Raw genomic sequence first — 24,875 nt, forward strand, 5'->3', positions numbered from 1 at the left:
ATTGCTAACGGATAAAACTAATGAAGTAAAAGATTTTGCATTCAAGTAAGCCGCTACAGGATACACACACAGAGAAGGGTAAACATTATTATCATTTCCTTTTAAGAATGTAAAAAGAATATAAAAAACAATTTGGAGACAAAGAGTCTCTGTGCCCAACTGATATTAAGATACGCGTCCACCGATTTCACTCGAAATTTTGATCTAAATTCGTCAGCCCTACCTTAATACGCAATTTCTTGTAAGGAGGAAACGAAAAGAAACCGCTTAGATCAGCTATTCATACTCTTGTTAACGATGAAAAAATAGTTTTCGTCGAAACTCAACACAAAAAGAATTGACGAAGAACAATTTCAAATAAAACTCAATATAAGGTGTTGTTAGGTTGTATGTTGCGCTAGTCTTTTTTTTTTCTTCTTCTGTATTCAAGATTCAAGTTCTGTTTTTACGATGATTCCCAACAAGCCGACCGGAGAAGACATATTACCACAGAGATGCTTTTTTTTTCTTCGAATCTATGAAATTACATTATTTTTTATCAACTAATTTATCTAACTTGAATATCAAAATGACTGTACTGATTAATTATGTGCACGAAATGCAATAGAGAAGCGTTTTCGTTTGAGTTTTTGTCTTTTACAAAAATACAGAATGATCTGTAGACAGAGAGCCTGGGTTCATATCAGTCCGTCGTAGGGGTTGAATAACACATTTTAATGCATTTAAACTTAACTCAAGATAAATTTTAACTTTTTGATGGATTTTATTTGTTTCATTTGTTCTATTCGTTCCACGTGTTTTACATAAGAACATCCACGTGTAAATGAAAGGACACACACACTCTCTCTCTACCTTTCTTTTGTTCACCACATGTGGAACGATGTCAATTCCACATTGTGGGACAAATAAAGCTGTATAGAACATTAATTGAGTTTAATTTAGTAGTTCCGAATCAAAATAAAAGTTTAAAAACTTTGATAAAAGGCCCATGACCCAAAATTTGAAAATTTGATCAATTTGGCAATTGACCAGAAAATTAACCCGCAAATTCTGGAAAACTAACCAGGAAATTCTGGCAAATTGTCCAGTAAATTATAACAAATCAATTTCCTAAAGACTGGAACAATATCCACATTTTGTTGTCGATTTGGATGTTTTACGATGTTTGACAGTTGGGACTATACTTAATTGTTTTAACAAATAAAAGTTGTAACAGAAACGTTTTTCGTATCAGTGCAGTAATATAGATTCCAAGCCCTTCAGCGGACTGAAATGGTCTGATAGGCTCTCAGTCTAATAATTTTTAGTACATAAAATTCCAGATTTGAATTGATTTGAATCGCACACAACACTATAAATATAACGCGCGTATGGTTTTTTTTTCTTCTCTTCTTGAATATCTCTTTATGTAAATATGTCTGTATCCATTTACTTATATTTATCTTTCAAACAGAGATTGTATATTAACATTTCCAAGTTCAAGGTTAAAATTGAATTAATTTGATCCACTATACCTGGGACGCGCACACATGTAGGTATTAATAAGATGAAAAAAATCAAAAAAAAATTCTTATAATGAACTTGGTTTACTATCAGCCAATCGACCAACATTACATTATAATACTGAGAGAGAGTGCATAGAAGTATAGAGATGTTTAAATGGAAATATGTACATTTCGAAGACATATCTACCTATATTTTACATGGTTAATGTAGGTAACACCAATCCGGCAATATAATAATCATAAAAAAATTGTCTTTCAATTATCGAAAAATTAGAACTTAATCGTTTGTTGAACTCTATCAATAAGTTATTAAATTCTCTTATAATGTTCTTAAAATTTATAATTGAATGTGAGGGGTCAAAAAAATAAAATACAATTTAATGTATGGTGTGTATTGGTCGGTTGATTTTTTGCTCGTAAGATGGAATGACTTTAAAGAAATTGTATATAATGTATTGTGTGGTGGAGTGTTGTGTGTTGCTTTTTTTCCGTTGTCCATTTTCATTCGTCAACCATAAAAAAAATGTTTTTGCTGTAATTCATAGCAAATTAATAATGTGTTGAATCGCACATGCTGGTTAATGTTATTTATATTTGCAATTGGATACTTACATGTGTACATGTGATGGCCAGATATGGTTTTTTAACTTTTATGCGGTGCGCAAAAGCTTCCACTTATTGATCAAACCACTTCAGACATCTTGACGTGTTTCAAACATTGTAATTCGTTGCCGTTTTTTTTGCGCTCTCTGTGTGTATTCCTACATATTATCTCCTTTTTCTTTTTGCTTTCTGGTTGAATTTCAATCAAATCGTGTGTGTGTACCTATAATATTGTTACACTGAGGTTAACATAAATCATTTTTCATCGGCGTTTTTTTTTCTATTTGGTCTGTCTTCGTAGATACTTATGAAAGAATATTTCAAAAATATCATACGAAGACGTACGTATAGATATTTGATTTTTACTTTTTAACGCTAAATTGCAATTGATTGCACGTATAAATCATTGGCATTTTGGAAAATGTTGAAAGTGGAGTCTAATACGAAATCGTTACGTGGACGTATAAGGGATAATGCATATATAGAGATGTGGAATGCTAGATGAAAACGTAAACCATTGCGTGCAATATAAAATGTTAATGGAAAGTGATTCTGAATTGGGATTATTACACGAAGTGGTTGGGAGTTGATTTGATGAAATTTCGAATTGCTAAGAAGGTCGACGATGAAGATTTTTACATTCCGAACATAGAAATCTTGAGTAAAATTGAAAGCCTCCGTCATATTTTAGAGCAAGAAATCTCAAAGTGAAAGGATCCTTTGATCTTGTTCCGTCTGATATGATTTCCTCATAAAATTTGGATTCCTAATTTTTTGGGGTCTGACAACCCCATGCCATGTGTCAATTAATTTAATTGAGCAAAAAACGGTGTAGATTGGCGGCTCCTTTTTTCTACATTCAAAACACGTTGCCGCCGGTTATTGTGACTTGTCAACTTTAGGCACACCGTACAGTGCTAAGGGATTCGAGGAATACCTCTAAATAAATTTCTAAAAATCAAAAATTTGACTTTTGATTTTTAGAAATTTATTTCGAGGTATTACTCGACCCCCTTACCACTTTTCGGTGTGCCTAAAGTGCCTGCTCGAGCATTATCCCCCACGTGTTAACACACATTTTACGGATTATAGAAGAGTGTTAGACGAAACTCATCGCCTAATTTTGTCGTTGGAGACGATAACAAATGACAAGCCGTTTGATAATTACTCCATCTGATGATATCCTAAGTGTTGACTTGTTTTATGTAAATTGAGTTTCGGGGAACTTTCTTGGTTCCAGTCAAAACTTTGTAGTAAAGCAGACACAGTTCCAACGTGCAAAATTTCCTTTACCGTCGCACGAAATGTTTTTTTCACTCTAAGTCTGCACATCTCAAATTATACGCGTCCATGACCTTTCAAACCAGTCGTCTTTCTATGAAACTAAAAGTTAACCCCTTCAATTCACGCTCCGTTCAACAGAACAAACAATTAATTTATTACTTTTCGCATTTATCATGTCCAAACATAGGCATAGTGTGTGGAATATTTAATTTATATCAAGATCCACTGCTTTAATTTGAAACGCATTTCCTTTCCATGATATTCACGGTCTTTGTGTAGCACTGATCCGAAACTTTATACACCACACATACCGAATCTATAGGACCGCATATTACACCGGCGAGATACACACGGTTTCATCCACAATTTCTATATAAAGTAAACTGTGTGTGTGAGTGAGAGATTTTTTCTTTTTTTTTTGCTTTATATTCGCGTTACATTAATGCATGCATATAAAATTTCCTTACTTGAATTGATATCTGGTGTGCAGAATTAATCTTACATAAAATAAATTTGGGTCAAACAACAAAAGCATGGAAGATCACCATCATGTAATGTTACTTCTTATTAGGTGAAAACTCTGAATCATTCGAGCGAGACGGTAGTTTTAACGTAGGATGGTTTTTTTTTCTTCAGTATTATTATATTCATCAACAGTTGTTGTTGTTAGAAAGTATTGTTTGCTTAATGAATAATAAATAAATAATATGCTTCGTGTGTAAATTATTTACTTTTGTTTAAATTGAAGCACTTTCATCACTTCAATCTCATTATGAACGATGATATTTTGATATTTTGCTACGTCTCGCAGTCGTGTCTCTTTGCTCTGTGGTGTGATCTATAATGGTAACACACATAGACGCGGATAGAAAATGCGGAGAACTGTTGTACGAACCTAATGAGATTATAATTTGGCACGGAGGTGTAGGATGATTTTGTTTTGTGGGTATTTGTTGATATATTAAGACGTACAATGGCAATCTTATCTCATCGGTACTACATTTCTTCAACTTGTCATCTTTCATGTAATGCGTGTAATAAATTGATTGTTAAGACGTTAAAACGAACTATGTATACGAGCCATGGATGATTTTAGAATTTGCGTATTTTTGCAATACTCGAAGAGTACTTTCAACTTTACCCACCAACACACGTTTTTTATGTCCACTAAAATGTTGTCTTTCTGAAGACTTCAAACGGTATACCAGTAATGTTATTCATTTTTCTCCTTCTTTTTTTTCGCATTTTCGGTCTAGATCCACGCTCATAAAATTCAATATATAAAATAAAAGACAAGGCGATTAGCACCGGTAAATTTATCAAAGCAATTATAATCTAGAGATGCTACGATGCTCGTAAGACATTAAAATTGATAATTACCACCGCTATCGTGTCGTTTCTTTATAGTGCGCGCCTCTTTATAATACTCTTTTGCTATGACAATTTTATTTGCTGGTTGTCGTTGGGTTCTTCACTTTTCGCATTTTTTATTTTTATTTTAAACGAGATGTTCATTTACTTTAACGCTTTCAGTCCCTGCGGCTGGATGTAATTCAAATAAAGAAGAACATAAATTCGAGAAATAAAAACTAATTTATTGAGTCTTTTTTTACATGAGCGTCACAAAATTGATTCTAGTATTTAACGATTGTGTCATAGACATCAAGACGCTTGTGTGGGAACAATTGAATTTGGGCCCTGTATCGGTCAACGTCTTGGAAATCTAAACCAAAATCAAAATGGTTTCAAAAATCAAATTTACCGGTTTGAATACAAATCACTTACCTAAGTCAGTGTAGAGAATTTCTTCCCTGTCACCACCGCGCACCAAAACGCGACCTTTCGGATCGACGACCATAGAATGTCCGTAGTAAACCAATTCGGTGTTATCGTCACGAGCTGGTGATACACCAACAACGAACAATTGATTGTCGATTGCACGAACACGGTTCAGTTGGTCCCAGTGAAGCAATCCCAAGCGAGCTGGATAGGCCGATGGATAGATGAGCATGTCAACGCCATTCTTGCGGTAGAGAGTTGCCATTTCACCGAACGACATATCATAACCGATGCCCAATCCTACTTTGATGCCATCAACTTCAAACGTTGTCAATGTTGTTCCACGCTTTAGAATGTCCGATTCGCGTAAATTGAAGTCAGTGTCTAATTCCATGTCCGACAAGTGAATCTGTATATAATTTTCACGATTAATTTCACTTCAATTCGACTTTTTCACCACATATACCTTTCTATGCTTGGCAATCAGAGTTCCAGCCGGATTGAAGACCATTGTGGTGTTGTACAAAATAGTCTTCGTTCTATCATCACGTTCAATGATCGAACCTCCAACCAAGTAGATTCTCAACTCCTTTGCAATATTCGACAGTTCAATGTATGTTTCACCATGGGGAATGACCTCGGCATATTTTTCGAAATTAAGCTTGTCATACAAGAAGCTGAAATTTTCTGGTAGAACCACAATTTTTGGGCTGTACTTGTGCACAGCTGTACGGATCAGACGAATTGCATTGGTAAGGTTGACGGTCTTGTCATTGGTGACGTGCATTTGCACAAGTGCAACTCCTAGATCTGAAAAAAATGGAAAATAATTAAAACTCGAATGTTATATTGCAATATGGCCAAGTGAATATTTACTGGTGTTGTATTTCTGCATTTTCGGTTGAGTTTTGGAATTAGTTGACTGAACACAGGAAACGAACTGACTCTTTTGCAAGGCACAGTACTAGAATGTTGATCAACTGCAATTCTACAGCTTTTATACTGAATTTTTTGTGCAGATAAAGGCAAATTTTTAATATTGTTGCGGTGATAAGTGTTGTCTACGTGACTTTTTTGACACATCAACCTTCAGCGGTAGATACAATGTTTGTTTTTATTGATCAGAATTAATTTTTAATTAAGCGATTGACGGTTTGTGCAGGTCATGAGGTGGTCTTTTTTTTAAATTCCATTAAGGAATTAGTCTAGTCCAGCTAGCAGAATCTTTTTTAAGTTCTTGATTTCAGTAGTTCCGTAAAATAATAGAACAAACACATACATTGGTAATATGGGTAATATGGGTAATATGGGTTGTAAGAACCACAAAAGGCTATAATTCCCTTATACGATTCTTTATTATCTGGGATGGAATGAAACAAAAATTCGTCTGTTCCGAAGAAAAACAATTGTTAATAAATGCAAAAAAACTTCTGTTTCTCTTAGATTCCGTAGATTTCCTTCAATTGTATTGAAACACAGAGCAGCTTAATTACGAACTGAATTGTATTAAGTGATAAAACAGAATGAAAAATGTACGAGAAAATTTAGTTTCCAGGCTTACTAAAGTTTAAACATCGATTACTAGATTAGTGTAAATTACCTAATCCAACACCCCCGCTTAATTTACATAAATCAAAGATTCAATTTCCGATTAAATTTCCAAGCTTCGATTCCATATTCCATATGTTCCGCTTTCATTCCTGTTTCTTTCCATTTCCTCCTGTTTCCATATTCCTTCTATTTCCATATTCCTTCCATTTCCATATTCCTTCCATTTCCATATTCCTTCCATTTCCATATTCCATTTCTATTTCCATGTTCCAGTGGTCAATTCATTCTACCACTTCTATTTCTTGTTGATTCCGGCAATCCAAATTCAATTTCCACTTCAGGCATTAGCTGGACTATGGTATACACCACTCCCAACACCACTAACACCAATTCAGTTGTATAATCCGCGATTCTTTCTCGATTGTTCTAATTCCGATACCACAACTAGGTTCCGTAGCTCTAATTTCCGTGACTTCCTCGTTTACAATTACTGTGACTTCCTCGATCGCTTCAAACATTGCTGCAACCGTATCACTGCTTCCCATGCAAATGTATCACCATTCCGATTCTTCCCTCTATGACTTTCTGTAACTGCTTCGACTTCCTCGATTACCTCACAGGCCAAATCGTATCGCAGCTTCCCGCACAATTGTTGTCAAAAATTTCTTTCATATTTCTTTCCAAAGAAACATTCAATTTTTTTTTGCGTCCGTTGCCATTGTATTCTTTTACTGCGTATTCTGGGCCCATAACCTCTTAGATTCCGTAGATTTCCTTCAATTGTATTGAAACACAGAGCAGCTTAATTACGAACTGAATTGTATTAAGTGATAAAACAGAATGAAAAATGTACGAGAAAATTTAGTTTCCAGGCTTACTAAAGTTTAAACATCGAACACTAGATTAGTGTAAATTACCTAATCCAACAGTTTCAGCAGAAAGCTTTGTATTTTAATCGGATTTGGAATGGGAATATTAGCAATTTAAAACTTGAAGACTAAATTTTGTTTAAATATTTTACGAAGTCCGAAGTAATGACGCCAATCAGTCAGTCACACCAATTCAATTTGAGCTTTAAAATATTCATATTTAACGAAGCATCTCTAGTCAGTCAGCATGTCAGAAACGTAAGACTCATTTTATCACTAGCAAAGTAGTGGGTCAAACTGAAACTTCTCGAAATATACCTTTTCCTACTGCACTCACTGCATTGACATACGAGGTATGTTTACTCATCGTTATACAATATATCAAATTATTTCCCTAGTTTGGTATTATATATTACACACTTGTCACGAAGAAGTCGAGGCTTGCCGAGACTGATAGTGACAAGTGTGTAGGTGTACTCTATTTTATCACATAAGTGAAAACGAGACAACAACATAGACCAGAAGTGTAATTTTTGAATTATTCTTCTAGTTGAGTAATTTTGACATCCGAACACTGCGCGTATGTGATAAAATGTTTTACATGCTACATGCGTCGAAAACCGTACTTTTCATTTAGGGAATTTAGTGTTAACGTTTTGTGGATTTCAATGGATTTTTTAGTTTTGCAAGAATTTATTGTGGATTTTCTTATCAAGTTAAAGATTTGTAAGGTTTTTTTTATGACAATGGAGTGTCCAAGTTCATCTGCCCCAACGTAATGGATTGAAACGTATTGCTTTGTGCACGGAAAATCCCAATATGCGTGTGAGATTAGTGGACTTTAGCACCCCCATTTTTTGGCATATAGCTGTGAAATGCATATTGCGAAGACAGTAGTTAAAATAGCTGTGCAACTTATATTATAGCTGTGAGCCGCATTTCAAATCTATCACGAGAAATATTTTTTTTTTTCTAAGCTTTCATGAATTTTGCGGTCACCCATCTAAGTACTTACCGCGCCGATTGATGCTTAACCCGAGAATCCGACCGTCACCTATGCTGCTGTTGTGCTAACTTTGCTTGTGCTTTAACACGTTCTTACTTCGAAGCGTTGCTACCACTATATAAATTCTGCAGCTATATTATGCGGCACACAGCCTAATTCAAGTGTGCAGCTTTTATATTTAGCATTTTTAGTTTGTTGAGTTGTCAGTTGTCACTTGGAGAATGGTTTTAGGTTCTGAAAGAAAGTGAATTGAAACTGTGTGTGAAGAATCGCCAATTCAATTATTTTCTGTGAAATGACGATTTTGATTTTTAGGAGCAATACTTGGCTAATTACTTAATTCGTTTCTAATGTAGTGAAATTTCTGATATTTTCATTCGTCTGTGTTTCTACGGATTTTGACTATTGAAGAGGCGTTACCATTAACCTGATGATGAAACCTCATTATAATCAGCTAAGCTATTTTAGAACAGTTTTTGGTGCGATTTTTCTTTATCCATTAACAATAATGTCAATTGAGCATCAGCACGGATGACTTGAATGCATGGTCCCATACATTTTCTGATATGCAGCCCACAGCTATATTTTTCATACGTCAAATATGCGTTACACAGCTACGATATAGAGTACACAGCCACAATATGCATATCCTAGCTATAACATGTGTTGTCGGTGCATAATGTAGCTATGTGATCCATAATATAGTTGTGTAACTCATATTGCACGTAAATTACCAACATTTTTAGAATATGCGTTCAGTAGCTATATTTTTATAAGTCTTGCAGCTATATTATAAGTTCCACAGTCTTTATCGAAATCCTCGAATTTTCCGTGTGTGATTGTTACTTGGCAAAATAAAAAGTTCCAAACAATTTTATCTACTATTTAAAACTATCTGTAAGAGTACCATTCCGCACTGAGATTTTTCAGATCGCTTGTCAATTACAAAACTATATGATGTGTAAATGATCTTAACGTTGACAAAGATATATGGAATACATGAAATTGAAGAATATAATCCTTCTTAATCTCTACTGAACAACATTTCTTCCAGTTCACTATAACTTTTCGCTCGATGTTTTTTGAAATTTTTGTTGATGAAGGACTAAATTCCACTTTAATTATAGGGAAATGCTCTTTGGTAACTAAAGCTCATATGTAATACATTTTCGTAAAATTATATTACATTTTTAGTACATTTTGTCACAAAACTACTTAGTCAGCGCTCTATTTTTTGTGAACCGACTTCATAGTTGTGACATTTCATGGATACTTCGGATGAAGTTATATCAACAAGAAAATAGAGCGCAAAAAATGTAGTAATGTAGTTTCCTATACATTTTATGCATTTTAGATAAAATATACTTGAACACAAGCCACAAATACGTCAGATACATGTTGTGACGTTGTGAGGTAGTACGATAGTACCAAGGATTCAGAACGATACTTTTTGTATTTGATTACCAGATAATTGCTGAGCTTAGTCGTCGTTGTCGATAACAGATAGTTAGACATTTCTGAATTGTTTTTAAATTGGACAATTGAATAAAAAAAATGAAACAAGTAATGCGATATAAACCAATATAATGTCAAGGGTCAATGCAGCGATTGTACACCATATGCACACTGAATGCAAATTCTTATTTCCAAAATTGAATTTACTCTGTTACAAATTATCACATTGATTAATGAGCATTCTTTTAAGGGAAACAGGTCGTTTCGTGACAAAATATTTTTTTAACTTTATCAGTCAAAAAAGTACATTTTGTTGTAATCAATTACAAATGTAATTAGTGAGGCTTTTGTCATGTATAATCACATACTTTGAGTGCAATGCACCGTAGTATGAGGTGGTAACGAAATGAAATTTTATTGATGAATAAGTCTCTACAAAATAGAAAGAAAAAACTTGGTGGGTTGTTGGTGATGGTAATTATTTCAGTTTCAAGGGTTTACAACTTCAACCTTAATTACCAATTGTGCATAGAAATATTGCATTTATTGTCAATTAAAACTTAAAACTTAAAGCTCCTTAGAGAATAATATTGGGTGGGTGTTTCAAAGAATCTCTATTTCGATTCATTCAACAAACTTGAAACCGATAACGGTTTAATTTTCACTACATTTCCCCATTAAGGTGAAAATAGTTGAGTGTCGGTATTTGAATTTTGTGTTTAGCTCATTAGTCTAATAAAAGAAAATAAAGCAGTAGTTGGGATCAATGGTGCCATGGATATGGATAATATTAGGTTTTCTTCTTCTTATTGTCATGAAAAGTGATTTATAGAATGGATCTGAAAATCTTTTTAAGTTAGTTTTGGTTGTATATTAAATGTTGAACAAACAATCGATAGCAGAAACTAGACACAAGTTCAAACCATATGGTGTTTAACTGAATTGATATCTGAAATTTGTGTGTCTACAAATCGGAAGCAATGTTCTCATTCTTAAGCGACTCAAAGTAATTCGATTCATGTGTTACCGTCTCGTTTCGAAGACTATAACATAGAAAACATTACTGAAAATATTTCTGGCAAATGCGAGACTCTCCTAAAATACTCTGTCTCTGTCGATTTACAGATAAAAGAGCATAATGACATTCGCAATGGGCAATTGAGATGCACTGTAGAGGGCGTGATTTTCATATAAAAAAGAGCATGATCAAAGGTCTCTCATTTTTCCATAAATTTTTGACGTATCGGGATCTTTGCTAAATGGTGTTGCCAGCTTCCACCTCAAGTACCAATACTCTTCCCATTTTACTCTTCAACTTTCAACTATGGATGCTTGATGCCATATTATTGACGTATAGCAATTCTGAACTGTGAATTGTCATTGAGCTTGTGTCTTTCGGGCTGTATATGCTGAAAGATGCAGTATTTGCTCCAGCTGGTCAACACACGTAAAAATAAGTTATCGAAAATCAACTACACTAATGCGTTATGTATGCAAATAGATGACATCAACTCAGCAGAGACGTTGTAGCTTGACGAGCTGTAGGTCGAGCTGTGCTAACCGCATAATTTCGATGACCTAAACCAAAATTCATAATGATGTTCAAAGGAAAAGTTGATCATTGCTTCACTAACATTTTTCCAACGACGTACACATCTGTGAACCAGAAGTTTCGATTGAACGCGCTAACTGTAAATTTGTGATTAGTGCGGGTTGTCAATTCTCAATCAACATTTCTGCTTCAGAAGAATTTTTAGATGTCGCAATCCTAGCAAAAAATGTTAGTGTAGTTGCGAGGGACAGCTTTGCCTTTCAACGTCATGGGACAAACGAAAAGTAGCGCACGATTAGCGCATCCACCTGGTTTGTGATCCAACTGATAAATTCAGCTGGAGCAAAAAACTGCACATCTAAAAATTGAAAATACTGTAGGACTATGTGAGTAATTATTATTATTGTCGCTAGAATAGTTTCATTATAAACGCAGTTTTGACTGTGAAATTATGTTCACAGTTGACCTATTCAACTCAGCCAACAATAATAAGCTGCTGTTACAGTGCGTAGCTCTAATGGAGATTGCCGTACGAGCCATGTGAACCTAATAATTCTACGAAAAATCATTCAAGGTCTTAAATTTAAAAATAAGTGGTTGGTTGTGCAATATTAAGGCGTTAATAAATAGTAAACAACACTATGTTGTAGCAACCTGCGCTCAACGATGATAAAGATAATCGCAGTTTCTTCAGTGCATTTACTTTCCATTCTTGATGGAAAAATTCCTTTTCAATAAATCAAAAGTTTTCTTTTTCTACGCTGAATAAAAATCGATGTGCATAGAGAAAGGGAAGAGGAATAGAGTATATTAACCTACTATAAAATATAAATTTGGTTTTTTCATTACATTTTCTACGTCTGCACACAGGGACGCACATATAATTCTAGGAATTTCTTTTTTAAATTAGCTGCAGTTTTAAAGAATAAAGTACCTACTCGTTTGTAGTTGATAACCACCACAACTGCACAATCTCGAGTGCGACACAAAATGTATGATCTTTATATGCGACTCATATGTTGTAAAAGTCAGTATCTATTCGATGGACTGCAAACGTTCGCTCTGCAGGAGGTGGAATAATTTAAAACAAAATATTGAGAAGTTTTTACGGCAGTTTATTCAAATTAACTTTTTTAGTTCAGATCCAATCAATATTTGACGAGTGTGTCATAGATATCGGTGCGTTTATGTCCGAAAAGTTTGATTTGATCACGATACTTGTCCATGTCCAATAAATCTAAGGGAAAGAATTGGGAAAATTAGTTTGTTAAGATTATTAGAAGAAGTGTAATTTGAATTTTACCGCATTCAGCGTATAGAATGTCTTCAGTATCACTACCACGAACTAAGATACGACCATGTCCATCTACGACCATCGAGTGACCGAAGCAAGTGAATTCTTTCGTCGTGTCTCTAGCTGGTGAAACTCCAACAACGAACATTTGATTGTCAATGGCTCTGGCACGGTTAAGATGATCCCATTGCATAAGTCCCAAACGAGCTGGATAAACAACTGGATAAATGAGCATGTCGCAGCCATTTTTGCGATACAATGTTGCTAGTTCAGTGAAGCACATATCGTACCCGATTCCCAAGCCGACTTTCATGCCATCCACGTCAAACATAGTCAATGAATGGCCACGTTTAAGAACATCGGTTTCTCTAAGTTTGAAATCGTAATCCATTTCCATGTCGGTTAAGTGGATTTTACGATGTTTGGCAATCATGTCACCGGTTGGACTGAACACCATGCAGGTGTTGTACAAAAGGTTCTTGTTCTTGTCATCGCGTTCGATAATCGAACCGCCAACCAAGTAGATTCTCATTTCACGGGCAACATTCATCAAAGCAGTATAGGTCTCTCCAGTTGGAATATACTCAGCATTATCATCCACAGTCATTTTATCAAAGAAGTAGTTGAAGTATTCGGGTAGTACAACTATTCTTGGATCGTATTTCTTAACTGCACGTCGGATGAGGGTGACTGCGTTTGTAATGTTAACATCCTTGTTCTTCGTAATATGCATTTGCACAAGGCAAATTCCCATTTCTGAATAGATACAAGTTTTGAAAGAAATATTAATTTCAAAATCATTTTGTTTGTATTAAGTGAATCCAATCACGAACGAACTGGCTCTTACTTTTCATTGTACGTTGCATGTTGATTATGTTTAGTATTTCAAAACACTTTTAAGAAAACGAGAATCGAACAAACTGTATTTACACCACCACTGTACCAGACTACGAAAATCCATTCCCAAGCCCAGCCTTTTTATACGAAACGATATCCCGAATTGGTGTGTAATCAGAGGAGACATTAATTTGATTACGTACAATCTAAAGCGTTAGGTTACATTGTTGTGAATTTTTGGTAATAATTAATAAGTGATTTTGTTTTCGCACTGATAACAATGTCGTCGCTGATGCTCTTGAGCGACAATGTTAAAGGTTATTGAAAATAATAAATTGTTGCAACAAAATGATGTCTTAGTATGCATTAATTGAATTAAATTAATTAGCTGAGCGTATCAATGAAATTAATAAATTTTTTTTCCTTTCAGGTATGTTCGCAAATTATTTGGTGTCATACGCCCAATCAAAATATGTATTTTCAGTAAGTAAAATTTCATGAATTTTTTTTTTAATTTAAATTTTTAATCTCGATAAATTATAATCGTGGTTGCAATTCTTGTATCATCAAACGTCACTAATGGACATAAGTCTATTAATCGGTCTTCTCTGTACATCAACTGCTTAACTATTTGTCCATATGTACCTATAAATTTGCAAAAACAAAACCGATGGGACAGTGTTTCATGTCAATACCAAGTTAAAAATAGGTTGCAAAACCGTTCGTCAATTTTATTCCAATTTGGGTGATTTCATGCCAGGGACTGTTTTTAACAATTTTACTTTCCCAGGGCACCTCAGAATTGTCTCAATTTTTTTTTTATTGTCAATTAACAATAAACTGTGATAACTTCGAGTGATAAAAGAATTTCGAAAAGAAATTTATAAATAACCTGAGACGATTTTCACAGAATGTTCCTGACAGTCAGTGGATATTGATTTTCGAGTTTTAAGGACTACCTTCAACTTTTAATTGTATTCAGGACATTTTTTTGGATCCTTTCATAAAGAATTTTCTTCTTTTTTCAAAGAATTCCGAAAGGACAGTTTCTCGATGTCTTTATACCTGACCTGTATCTCACCTGTATAATCTATGGGTACAGTACAACCATATTGAAACATGCAATTTTCCATTAATTTTCCTCAATTTATTATTGATAGATCCCCCTGAATCAGTTAAACAAATTCAGAGAAAAAATTGGGCAATATTTTCGCAAAAAAAGTCCCTGTTCCATACATTAATGAACAATCAGCGACTATGAATCCCACTCATATTCAATACCTATACTGGCTGCATTTTGTGTAGAGCATTCATCGACCAATCAAATCCCCTTTTCAAGAAGATTTCTGTCTCATCGCGATTTTGCAAAGTGTAGGCGGACAGTTAACACAAATTCTGCTTTTAATGTTAAAAAAAAGTCAAACGAATTTTAACAAGAAAAACTATGAGTTCAAGTGGCCTAAAAAAAATCCCTCCAAAATTCTATTCAAAAATTTCGTAAATCTTTTTATCATTATGATTGACTTGGGTGGCAATTTTATTCCCATTTTGTCGGTTGCATAGTCAAATTTATTTTTTGTTTGTTATCCGAAACCGAAATTTATTCAATAGTTCCATTGTTTCTGTTTTTTGTAATATCTCTAATCGATTTTTAAATTTTCAATTTAATGATCACCTGCACACTGGTTGTAGCTTTAAATTCAAATTAAATTTTTCACGAAAAAATAAATATTTTATTGAATATGACTCTTTCATAATTTCGCTTAATGACCATATTCGTTGTGTGATCAACCAACGTACCCATAATCGGTAGACGTGTGTATGCACCATCATCATTCGAAACATCTTGGCGAATAAAGTGGTATAATACGTATGCATATCATATGCATGCATTGAGTAGCCAAAAAAAATAATAACGAATTGACAAGCAATTTTTTTATGCAACATAATGTACATCACAATCTTCGTGTCTTTAAAAGTTTTCCAAAAAATTTATTTTGTGAATTGCATTTTAATTCTAAATTTTTTAACGTGTTTTCACTTTTTACTTTTTATTCCAACATTAGTATAGTTACAATGATGACTATTTGGTGTATTCGGATATAATATACACGAAATCTCATGTATAAAAGAAAACAAAGAAGAAGAAAAAAAAGTATTAAGAAATCAAATAAGAAAACCACATTTAATTTTCTCTTTCTCAACGTAAAATATATATACAACAACAAAAAAAAAGTCTCGCTATATATACGTAAATGGTCATATGGTCTCAGGTTTCTTTGTCTTACCAATGATAAATTGGCTTAGTAACCGAGTGCCATACTTTCTCATTGCATAGATTATTGTTGTAATCTTTTTTTTTTGTTTCTTATACATAAAAAAACTGAGTGCATGTACTCAAATTTTGAATTAATATTCCATCTCTTCTCATGCATGAGAGACGTTAACTTTTTTATTTCTTCTTATAAAATGATATATTCCGCTGTATCGCGGCGATTTCTTACTCTCTTCCTCGTCTGAAACTGGTAGACTTTTTTCTGTAGAAATCGTGGAATATTATTTACTATACTACGGTTTGTGTGTATAATACACGGCGCTGTGGTGTAAACATTATATTCATGAAAACAAAAACGCGCTCAGAGTGCAGCCGAACATGTGAGTTCCATTCACCGTCGAAACAGGGAGAACCACTTGTTGATACTGTATACGCTTTCAAATTTTATTAGTTGCCAACCGGCTTTCGTTGAAGTCGTACCGAGCGCTCATTTTTTTCGAAAATTTATTTTTTTTTATTATTTTTATGGATCGTTGATATTGCGTAAATCCGCATTCGTGAACTACATACAATGAGTAAAATATGATTTCAATGCAGTAAAAATAATATATTTTTTTACATTTGATGGAGTGTGTGCAAGTTTATTAAATTGTTTTTTTTTTTTATATATATTAAAGTTGAATGCATTACACACTGAAAAGACATGATTCGTGTTAGTAATTGTAATTTATTCGATACTACAACTGGTGCTCCATATTTATAAATGTTTACTGATTTTGTGCGCTAATGTCAATGGTTTTGTTGCATTTTGTTGAGTGAAGTAAAAAACAAAAACAAAATGATTTAATTGAACAGTTCATTCTAAACATCAATGATTGAGACTAATAATGACTACGTTATCATCATGCATGGATCGATATATCAGTCGACACATGATTCCTCCACCAATGTCTCATCATCAAACACCGAATCAAAGCAATTATTTTCATCAGAAAAATATTGCTAACGGAACATCATGTAGGGGAGGAAATAGTGGAAGTAATGGTGGTGGATCTCATCAGCAACAGCAGCAGCAGCAACAACAACAACAATCACATCATCCACATCATCGAAATTATGTGACAAATTGCTATCAAAATACTAATGGATGGGCCGGCGTTCCATTAATATCGACAGCGAGTCGACGTCCGAAAAAATTCAACAACAATCGCCATACAATTAAATCAACGAATCAATTAACCGACTTTGATGAAAATGCAATGTCTAGATTGGCTATTCATGCCCATGGTGCTCCGTTAATATTAGCTGGTCGCTATAGAAATAAATCATCGCAACACAAAAGAGAACAATCAAAAATAGCATCTGGTACATTTAATAAAGGCGATTCGGATAGAAATGGTTATTCACTGCTACATCATAAACAGCAAATGATTCATAACACCAATAATAACAACAACAACAGAAACAATAATAATAACAATAATGTTAATAATTCCAACACAACCAATGCAGTTATTGCTAATGGAACTTTGGATAATTTTTCGGTGAACAGTGACGAAAGTTCGAATTCATCCAATGGCATAAATGTGGACACGTGCTTGCCTCGCATTATAAAGCCGAGAAAGCGAAGAAAAAAGGACAGAAAACCGAACGTTAATACTCAGCAGTCGGAGTTGGTTCAGGGTGTAAACAATAACAATAGCAATGCCATGATTAACAACAACAATAACAAAAATGTTAACTTCAATTGTGTCAATAATAATTTCGAACCGCTCAATCAGGATATCAACATGACCACCACACCGATCGGCAATATTAGCTCGATGAAAAATTCACTTCCCAATGAAATTATGCAAAGGTATGAACAGGAACTGAATGACTTGCCGGATGGTGTGACCGATATTCAAAATAAGACCGATGGAATTGTCGAAGAGACAAGTTCGTGCAGTTGCCGTTTGTGTGATCCGCAGTGTCGTATTTGGGCATTCCCGTTGCGCAGATCGTGTTCCGATAAAAGTGAAACCGAAATTCGTCAAAATAAAAATGTTGGAGTCATCGGCAGCAACCGCGTAATGACGGTACGAAATGAGTGGAGAAGCTCACCGCAACTACTGGCCAACGGTCCCATGCTGTGCGATCGATTCGAATTTATTGGATCGCGAAAGGGAAGCTTCAGTGATTCGGGAGATTCTGGTTGCGATATATTGAGTGGATTAAGTTTCTCGGATGATATTTTACGATCGAATAGTCGGAATGACAATCACAGTACGTTAGCGTCACCGTTAACCGATAATTTAGAATTCAATTTTTCCACAAATGTTACGGACAATAATTCGATATTCGGTGAGAGTATCAATGAAATTTCGCGTAAATTGATGGAATCAATGGACTTATCCGGTCGATCATCAGCGTCTGAGGACAGTGGCAGTGTTTTTTCGGATAGCGTTTTCAGTGATGAATTTTTTATGAATATCGAATCGTTACAACAACAGTCAAGTGAATTATTCAATGCTGGCCAGACCAGTCAAATGTTTTTCAATCCTAATCAAACAATACATACAATTAACGATAGTGAAAGCATAATGCCGGCCAAACAAAATAATTTAACAAATTTAAACGATTCGTTTGTGTTTATTGAGAAAGATCGCGGTGATGAAGTGATAAATTGTTTTGACATGGTATGGTCGAATAGACGATTGCAGCCGGTGGAAGAATGATTGATAATGATTGTCATCAACATTTTGTTTTTTTTTTGTTTGTTTATGTTTCAATTTACGTTTGACGCATTTCATCATTTCGGATTATACACTTCTCAACGATATAACGAATGGATATCACACAGAAATTGGTAAAAAATAATTAAACAGTAAAACAGGCTATGACTATGTTTAAGACACTTTTTTTACCATTTGACCTAAGATTTATACGATGAAGCATTTCTTTTTTAAATTTAAATCGTAAATTCAATTCAAACATGAGATAGATTTATTGATAGATAAGATATGCCTAACTTATAGTTGACAAGTGACCATTAAATAGTATGCCGATGTTATAAAATACTCAAATTTAATTAGTTCACATTAATTCGAGAATTGATTTGTTCCGAATTTTTTGATCGATATCACTTCCGAGGTGAAAATGTAGATTATGCTCAACAAAACCGGTAGAAATGAAGCATTTTCGAATGAAGCACATTTTGACAAATTGTGATTTCATTTTTACTCTGGCTGATTTTTATTTGAACCCGAAATTACTGCATCTACAGTAAGATTCAACATAAAGGTTACACTATTTCGTTTCGGCTTCAGCTGACCGTTTGCACTGTTTCCCATAACATCAGTTAGTATGCGCTCGTTCTCGTTCGATCGGTTTAATCGTGAGAGACGCGTGTTTGCATACCAAACGACCAGCTGAAGCAAAAAATGGAGCCCTAATATTAAACCTTACTGTATACCCTACAACCATCTTTTTAAGAGAAACTAACAAACATTCCTTAAGCCCTTTGTGCAAATTAAACAAAATCAACGGACGAAAATCAATGAATATGGTAGTCCTAACACGTTTATTCCCATTCAAACGTTCATTTAGTACATCATCAGACGAGAAGTAATATTAATTAATTAAAAAAATCGAAAAGAAAACATCGTTTCGGTGGAACCACACTATTGAATTTGAAAGAAAAAACCAACACTTTTGTGGTATATATTATTGAGAACGACTGATCCGAACGACCACACCGAGATGGAAGACATAATTATTTGCTAAAAAAAATGAAGAAAGGAGAAGCGTAAAACGTTCTTCACCGTATAATATAATGAACGCCTGAAGTCAAATTACATGAATTTAGTGATTTGTTGTTATCTTCTTCTTGTTGTTCTCTCTCGGTTTAGCGTTTTTTTTTCGCTGCTCTCGAAAATCTTTTATTTTTGTTTTTTTCTTCGGTAAATTGTGTTAATTAGGCGGGAAGATTTTTACAAGTTATTTTAAATCGAAGGCGATTTGTGTTTGGAGTAGTAAATATTCACGTCAACGATAAAATTACTTAAAAAATATTTACTTTATGGTCATAATTGAAGGTGTTTCATCCTTCAGACATTTAATAAACAAATGTTATTACGATCCATTCGGATATCAAGCAAAGGTTAGGCGTACAAAATCTAAAAACCATTCGATTGAGACACATTTTCCGAACCAGCATTTTCAATAAATTTTTGCGTACATTCTAGGGGTTTTGAAAAAATCGTTTAATATTTTGGAAAACATGGAACGTAGTTTCGTGGACAAACGGAATACAAAAAAATGTTTAAGCTGCTCATTTTTACGTCGTTTTTGAGTTTTGTTAAATAAATTAGATTTTTTTTTTGTCGGAATAGCTCAGTTGATTACCAAATATTTCGACCACGGTTCATGGTCATCTTTGTTCTAGAATGTTATTTTCAAATCAAACCACTGAAGATGACCATGAACCGTGGTCTACCACTGAAGATGACCATGAACCGTGGTCGAAACATTTGGTAGTCAATAAAGATAAAACTGAGCTATTCCGACAAAAAAATCTCATTTAAGCTGTTCACAAGCTTTCGAATCGGGTTTTCCTTCGTAATTGATTTCAAACATGTACAGACACAGACTGACATACTAACATTTGACTAAATTTTCTGACGAGAAAGTATTACTGCTGACCAATTCTAGAGGTTTGTTGACTTCTAGGCTACTAACGTTCACCACAGACACCAATCGAACCCACGAAGGCGCGGCCTGTCCAGTCAGCCATTTTTTATTTATATTTTTCGACAAAACATCGACATGTTGACAAAATTGCTTCAATGCAAATTAAGGAACGATTGTGTGGTAGAATGTTACGTTTTTTTTTGTGTCACGATTTTCACTTTTATACCGATTCGTTCAGAACGAATGAAAGAATCAATCAACAAGCATTCCGAAAAAAAAATGTGAAAAGTTTTTTTGCTCCTACTACTCTAAGCGACAAATACAAGACACCACAGAATTTATGAACTCTTTAAAACTAGTTTGAATTTTTGCGCATGTTGTAAATTAAAATATTTGCTTTTCATTGTCAAAAGTTTAATGATCTGTTATACATTCTGATCTTACACACAATAACATTATACAACCAACGATCAAATTTGATTTGATTGATTTGAGTGATCACTCTCCAGAATGGGAAACTTCTTTTTTTCTTAAGTTTTAAATTGGAAGCCATTGTCTGTTCAAGTGCTTGTTAATAGTTTTCCTTTTGTACGCAGCATATGTATATATGCATTTTTTGATGGCATATTGGAGGGTTCTTCAATCGCTTCGATGTTTTTTTTTTAGAATCGTGTGTGTGTCTGTATACAGGGTACACTTAGCTCTCATCCATTTTTACGTGGTAAACATTTAGCTATTTGCTGTATGTGTTCACACTGTATACGGAAATTCCATATCATTCACGCTTTATGGGTGTTAAATTCACAATTAATTTTTTTGTTCCCTTCCCATTACAATAATAGTTTTATGCGCTTGTTTTGCTTTTATTTTCGATAATTCATTTTCTCAGGTTGTACACAGTGAGGTATGTCGGAATCATAATCATAAATCAATTGGTATGCCCTAGGTTAAACCATTCGATAAGTTATATATATGATTTTCTGAGAATCACATTTATTATACAAGCACTGATCAAACGTGAGTTAGCAGATATTAAATATTTGATTTTTGAAATGTTCACAATTGTTTTGTTCGACTAGTCGTCAACATTTTTTTCTCTTTTTTACTCTATGCATGTTTCGAGCCAACAAGCGAAAAATATAAAACATTTTCTAACCGACAAAAATTTGAATATTTTTGCAAAAATTTTATGTTTTGACCTCAAAACGAAAATCTCTTGCATTTTAACATCCGAGCATTGTGTGTGTGTATATCGGCGTTGAATACCGAAAAAAAAAACAAAATTTTTAATTTATTAACCACCAATCACTTTCTATTTTATTTTCGTTTTAAAATAAAATGTGAAAGTAAAACGTGATGCATCGCATCACATCGAATTACGAAAGTGTTTTTTTTTTTTTATATAAATATTTCTGTCAGTAGTTTATATGAATTTGTACAAATTTTACAAAAAGGAAATTTTGCTATACATACAGGTCATTAGCTGTCGAAATGTAAAATATATTTATTGTTTATCTGGTCTGGCAATGTCCGGTTTCGGTTGTAAGATTATTATTATATTTTTTTTTTGCAACCCAACACACACTGCGTGTCCACATACGCCTAATAATAATGATGACATTCTTGTATTTCGAAGTGATTCCAGAGGACGTTATCTCGTTTATTATGTTTTATTATGTTCGGTTTTTATTTTTATTTGTTGAACCTGATCTAAACTCCATTAACTTAATGATGAACGATGGATGAATGAAATAATGTGTTTGCTGAATGCAACGTATTAATGAGCTAAATACTTTCGATGTAAATGTTTTTTGGTTTTTGTTGCAGAGAAAAATGTGCACTATTTTTCTTGTGAAAATAACTTTTTTTTTTTATTTTCATCAGAAACAAGTTTTCATTTGGTTCGGTTTATAATAGAAAATGGCATCGAGTCGAATATAAAAAATTTTATGTTCAGAGATTTCACATATTTTCTGCAATATTTTCAAATTACTTGTTACTTCAGCAAACTAAATAGTCGGCCTCTTGAAGCGATTTCAACTCGTTTAATTATCTTGCTAAATTATTTTTGAAACATTTTGTTGTTCCATCGATCTTCACTTTATTTTTTTTTTGGTCTGATGTGCCAAAACTAATTTATTCCAGATCATAGCCATGAATCAAGTCAAGAATAAATTCAAAAAAAAAAACAATTTGAATGTCGTAATGTTTTGTATTTGATTAATTCAATTAAGTTAAAGTAAAAAAAAATATAATCAAAATCTCATCGTGAAGAGCCCCCACACACTATTATTATTTCAATTTTTTTTTTGATTCTTCCACGATATGAATTTTTTATTTTATATTCGCTATGCGAAGTTATGCTAACGTTAAAAGTTTAAAGATTTAATTTAATTTTTCTTCTTATTAAAACTTCTCAATTTTTTTTTGTTGGTGTCTGTGTGGTTATTTACTTATGCTAATTTATATAAATTTACCATTGCAATTCTCACATTGAATTCTGTTCTTTTTTTTGATTAATTACTATTTAATTATATTGTTTCATTGAGGCAGGGTTTTCGGCTTCGAGTGTGTTATACATTTTTAATTCCAATAACAATATGAGTGCGTATTTTCTTCTTCATTGTAATAAATTGCGAAGTCGACTGATTTGTTGTTGTTGTTGTTGTTGGTGTGATCAATCATCTATTGAAATGTTATTTCATTCGTAATATCGTATCAATCTTTTCATAATAAATACTTTTTTTTTTAAAAGAATCTATAATTAAGCAGGATGGTATTCTCTGGAATCATAATGTATCATTTTTTGAAAGCAATGTATAACTTGGCGTAAATTAATTGAGTATAGGAAATGAGTTTTATGAAGATCGAATTCTTGAAGATTATTTTTTTGAAGAGAGAGAGAGAGAGAGAGAGAGAGAGAAAATTGGATATGAGGGTTCAATGACTTTCGATGTCCTGTTTTACATTGACAGTTCGCTTTAAAAAAAGTTGAACCACTGAATTGGTTGATCCGAGGGTTTATCAAAAATAATCTTAAATTAACATCCAAAGAACAGGAAATTGAACAAAAAAATTTCTTGGAATCGTTCGGAGATTATATTATTTGTTCAGAAGTCATTTGGTGTCTTCCGACATATACTGAATGACTCATTTCACTTATAAGTCGAGAGTTTTTTATTCAACGAATTTCAAAAACAATTCCGAGAAAATTGTCGTAATCCGTTTTTTATTGTGTTCGTTTAGATCAAGCAACACCCACATCACCCATGCATTAGAATGATCTAATTCTGACAACAATGTACGAATCGATTACTTTTTTTTTTTGACTAATCGATTGATTATTTGCAAATTACACCATCACAAAGTGCAATTAGCTTAAGCCGCATACAATATATGTAATGAAAATACGTTATAGGAATACACATAAAGTATGTCTGCTACTTGGTGTTCTCTGAAGAAAAAACTCAACTGTTGGACCTCCTGCTGGCGTGCAATTTTGTTTTCGATCATGATTTAATATTTGTGTGGTTCTTCCCGTGATATTTGAATAGTGTAGGATTCACAACAGCATTACACTCTTTGCATAGATCACTTCTGGGACACTTGGTATTTTTATAAGAAAAATCTCAGTTGACAAAAAACACAAAATATTCGTCAAGTCTGATGTTCTTCTATACAAAAAAACAACCAAGTGTCCCAAAAGTTGACAGAGTTTTCGTGCGCCATAAGATAAGCGTGATCTATGGTAATGGTAGAAGCAAATGCTTTATCAAAAACTGACTCTGTTGGCATTTAAAAAAAAATTCTTTTATGAGCAGAAGAATCCCAAGACAAAGAGAAACCTAAAAGCATAAATTTCCGTTCAACTTCCAACTTCTTCACAATCATTTTGAATTGAGCCATCTCAATAAATAATATTCATTTCATTGCACGTAATTGACCGCAGTGATGATCAGGTAATACTTTATTAAGTTTCATTAATATTTAAATAACCAATTCACTTGACAAGCCCATCATAAGTAGTTTTTTTTCCATTCCGTGTTTAGAAAGAAACCAAAAAAATAATAATAATTTCTGAATTATAGTCTTTTCAATTCGTTGTGCTAATGTATTAGTGTATGAACTTAAATTCACTTGCATTTTAGAAACATCATTTATTCACTTGACTACATAATTATAGTTGACATTTAA

The 24,875-nt window shown here is 33.5% G+C and overlaps 4 protein-coding genes across 7 annotated transcripts in view; 2 read left to right on the forward strand and 2 right to left on the reverse strand.

Annotated features, from left to right (window-relative positions):
- Positions 1 to 24,875, forward strand: part of LOC119082075 (CCR4-NOT transcription complex subunit 6) — a 96,921-nt gene that overhangs the window by 12,457 nt on the left and 59,589 nt on the right. The gene's annotated exons all lie outside the window — the stretch shown is intronic.
- LOC119082657 (omega-amidase NIT2-like) lies at positions 4,967 to 6,202 on the reverse strand. The gene is made up of 4 exons (XM_037192244.1): positions 6,048 to 6,202; positions 5,638 to 5,981; positions 5,178 to 5,580; positions 4,967 to 5,115 (listed from the first exon to the last, which is right to left on the reverse strand). Exons 1-4 carry the CDS (start codon positions 6,064 to 6,066, stop codon positions 5,027 to 5,029), a joined length of 855 nt encoding a protein of 284 aa, XP_037048139.1. The 5' UTR covers positions 6,067 to 6,202; the 3' UTR covers positions 4,967 to 5,026.
- On the reverse strand, positions 12,702 to 13,934 carry LOC119082670 (omega-amidase NIT2-like). The gene is made up of 3 exons (XM_037192250.1): positions 13,746 to 13,934; positions 12,908 to 13,654; positions 12,702 to 12,841 (listed from the first exon to the last, which is right to left on the reverse strand). The coding sequence occupies exons 1-3, from the start codon at positions 13,762 to 13,764 to the stop codon at positions 12,753 to 12,755; spliced, it is 855 nt and encodes a 284-aa protein (XP_037048145.1). The 5' UTR covers positions 13,765 to 13,934; the 3' UTR covers positions 12,702 to 12,752.
- On the forward strand, positions 16,450 to 20,466 carry LOC119082035 (putative uncharacterized protein DDB_G0286901). Its single transcript, XM_037191363.1, has one exon. It carries the CDS (start codon positions 16,898 to 16,900, stop codon positions 18,725 to 18,727), a length of 1,830 nt encoding a protein of 609 aa, XP_037047258.1. The 5' UTR covers positions 16,450 to 16,897; the 3' UTR covers positions 18,728 to 20,466.

Source organism: Bradysia coprophila, chromosome X, assembly GCF_014529535.1.
Source record: "Bradysia coprophila strain Holo2 chromosome X, BU_Bcop_v1, whole genome shotgun sequence".
In the NCBI taxonomy this organism is placed as follows: domain Eukaryota; kingdom Metazoa; phylum Arthropoda; class Insecta; order Diptera; family Sciaridae; genus Bradysia; species Bradysia coprophila.